This window comes from Sinocyclocheilus rhinocerous, unplaced genomic scaffold (genome assembly GCF_001515625.1).
Source record: "Sinocyclocheilus rhinocerous isolate Xijiao unplaced genomic scaffold, SAMN03320098_v1.1 scaffold1548, whole genome shotgun sequence".
NCBI classification, from domain to species: domain Eukaryota; kingdom Metazoa; phylum Chordata; class Actinopteri; order Cypriniformes; family Cyprinidae; genus Sinocyclocheilus; species Sinocyclocheilus rhinocerous.
Window position 1 is genome coordinate 783,222 of NW_015630996.1, and position 3,263 is coordinate 786,484.

Sequence of the window (3,263 nt, forward strand, 5' to 3'; positions counted from 1 at the left end):
GGGATTAAGAAAACAGCCAATTCCCGGACATTTTGGGCGATTAAGAAATCCCGGCCGGGCGCATTTTTTAAGGTCCAAAAAGAGGACATGTCTGGGGAAAAGAGGACGTATGCTCACCCTAAGTTATGTAAACATACAAACACCACACAACACATGTAATGCTCTCATGGTGGTTTTCTATAACCTTATACTACTCTATGTAGTAAACATACTGTTAGTGTATCTGCCTAGATATGAAATGTCACTATAGGTGTTGATTGTCCAGATATAAGGGCAAATCTAAAAAAGGAACAGGGCTGAATCTGAAGTGCAGATCCCTTTGAAAAAACAGTGCAATGCCATGAGTAGCACATATGCCAAAAATAGCCAAGCAAAGGTCGATGTGAAACTTAAAGCCCTCAAATCTGAAGACCTCTCCAAAATGAGTTTGGAAATATTTCAATACTCTTTGCTTTTCAATAATATAGCCACATACATATACCACCTTGCCAAAAAAATCTGGATTTTAATTAAGCAAATACTTAAGATTCTAGGATTTAATCATTATTGCAGTGATTAATATGTTTCTGGCATGTTGTATGTTTGCAAACAGTTCTTTTAATTTGGATCCAATCTTGGCATTGTCATCCTGGAATATGGACAATGTGTGCCCCTTCCAACATGGTTGTTTAAAAAATGAAAAGCTATGCACTGCATCAGTTAGGGTTAAAAGAATTGTCGCAAAACATATAACACGCCTGTAACATCTCACTGCAATAATGATCCAATCATAAACGCTTCAATATTTGCTTATTTAAATCCAAATGGCAACCGTTTTTTTCTTTTTGGCCAGGCAGTGTATATGTGTAGTCATGCTCTGGGCTGATGACCATCAAGGGGTTTGAATCTGGAACGATCATGAACTATCCCCACTTTGCTCTTGAGCAATGACGCTTAAACCCATGCCTAATGCCTATCAAGTGGCACTGTCCTTGTAATAAGTGTACTATTAGTCACTTTGGACTCAAGTATCTGATAAATAATAAAATTACAATGTTGTTTAAAAGTTTGGGATCAATAAGATTATGTTTGTTTCCACCACTGTAATTGCGACTTTTTATCTCACAATTATGGACTTTATGCAAAATCAGAATTCTGAGAAAAAAAGTCTGAATTGAGAGATATTAACTCAAATCTCACAATTCTCACTTTATATCTCGCAATTCTTTTTTTTTTCCACAAACACCTTTTTTTTTTAAGATTTATTTTTGCCATTTTCACCTTTATTATAATAGGATAGATGAGAACTGACAGGAAGCAAAGTGGGAGAGAGATAGGGGGTGAGATTGGGAAAGATCCTCGAGTCAGGATTCAAACTCGGGATGCCACAGAGGCATCAAGGCTATCGGCGCTGATGCAAACACCTTTTTTATTGATTTTTTTTTTTTATCCCATGACGGAAGCAAGCTTCCATACTCTTATGCTCAGCAAGAGTATATTATAATATTAGTATAGTATAATATTGCTCAAAAGAGCAATATTAAAATAACTATTTTCTATTATATATATTAAGTTTTAATTTACACCTGTGGTGCAAAGCTGAATTTTCAGTATCATTACTCAAGTCTTCAGAGGCACACGATCCTTCAGAAATCATTCTAATATGCTGATTTGCTGCTCAAGAAACATTTCTTATTTTTATCAACATTAAAAACAGTCGTGCTGCTTAATATTTTTTTGTAGAAACTGTGATACATTTTTATCAGGATTTTGTGATGAATAGAAGGTTCAAAGGAACAGCATTTATTTGAAATTAAAATGTTATGGTACAACGTAAAATTCTTTACTATCACTGATCAGTTTAATGCATCCTTGGTGATTTAGAGTATTAATTGATTCTTTTACCTTACTGACCCCAAACTTTTGGTAGTGTATTCTACAACTGTAGTGTATTTAAAATGTGTTTTAAATAGTTACATATTTCACACACACACACACACGTTGTCTTCAATACTTAAATTTGCTCAGTGACGTCTCATTGCCCAAAATAAAAGTAACCATTGTCACCCACCTCATTTGTCCCTGACGGTCTTGGAAGTGCATTTTGGGTAAAACGACCCCTGGGCTTGTGTACATCGCCACAGGCATTCGAGAGTCCAGGTAGGCCGACTGCATCCACCAGTCAGAGAGCTGCATCATACAATGATGGGGGGAGTCATTGGAATATTTGTAGTAGTATAAAGTTTAATACACATGCAAAATAAAAGTACCGTGTACTTAAAAATTAACTTTGAATTGGTCATAGGTGCACAGTAGTGATTAGTGAAGTATTTTTACTTTACTCAAGTAAATTTAAAAAGTATCTGTAAAAAAAAACACTCTGATAAAGTACAGACACTTGAAAATGTAATTTTAAAGCAGAGTAAAAATACTTAACTACTGTCCACCTCTGGAATTAGTAGTATATTATTACTATTATTAGTACAGCATCCCATTTTTTACCACAACTCGTCTCTCCAAAGCCCCGCCTCCACAGACATGTCAGCAACATAGCATGCAAAATGATTGACACAGCATGCGCAGGCACAATCATTTTTTTTTTTTTTTCGTTTGCTGTTTACAGATTTTAGTTGTGTGTGTGATTTCTCAACACACGTGTTTCAGCGATATATCTATCAGGAAGTAGCGCTATTTTATGAGTGGTATTAAAATATAATTCTAATGTATTTTGGATACCATAAAAGTAAGTTATTATTAGTAAATTATTAAAAATAAGTGATGAAATAGAGTTATAATTATTTATCCTCCTGAGTGTCACAGTTCGCTACTGTGAGGAGCATGGAGACGAGGAGTGGAATTCAAACGTATAGATTTTAATAACATCCAGGGAACAAGAAAAACACACATAGCAAGGGTAGACATGTACAGACATTCACAATTCCATACAAGGGAGAGCAGAATGGGCTAGAACTAAAATAGGGCAGATAACGAGGGGCAGACAGGTGAGGAGGATAATTAATAACAAGGAACAGAGTCTCACAGTAATATGCATGTTAATAAGCTAGTTAACTAAATAAATAGTGTTCCCTAATCTGTTTCTTAATTTCCAAGTGTTACTGAAAGATTAAAGACAACTGGTTGTTAATATGAACATGTTCTCAATTCCTAACCTCATTTTGACATTTTCAAGTAACTGTTTAGATGTTATAGATCTTAAATGTCACAGTTTTAAGTCTGGATGTCCTGTACAGAGCACATTCGGGGCTTTTTAGAGATACCAAATG

The 3,263-nt window shown here is 35.1% G+C and overlaps 1 protein-coding gene across 1 annotated transcript in view; it reads right to left on the reverse strand.

Moving 5' to 3' along the window:
- LOC107740996 (carnitine O-acetyltransferase-like) overlaps positions 1 to 2,175 on the reverse strand; it is an 11,938-nt gene extending 9,763 nt beyond the window's left edge. The window contains exon 1 of the mRNA XM_016553572.1: positions 2,051 to 2,175. Within this exon, the coding sequence (XP_016409058.1) occupies positions 2,051 to 2,175 (125 nt within the window). The remainder of the gene's footprint in view (positions 1 to 2,050) is intronic.
- Between the last annotated feature and the right edge of the window lie 1,088 nt (positions 2,176 to 3,263).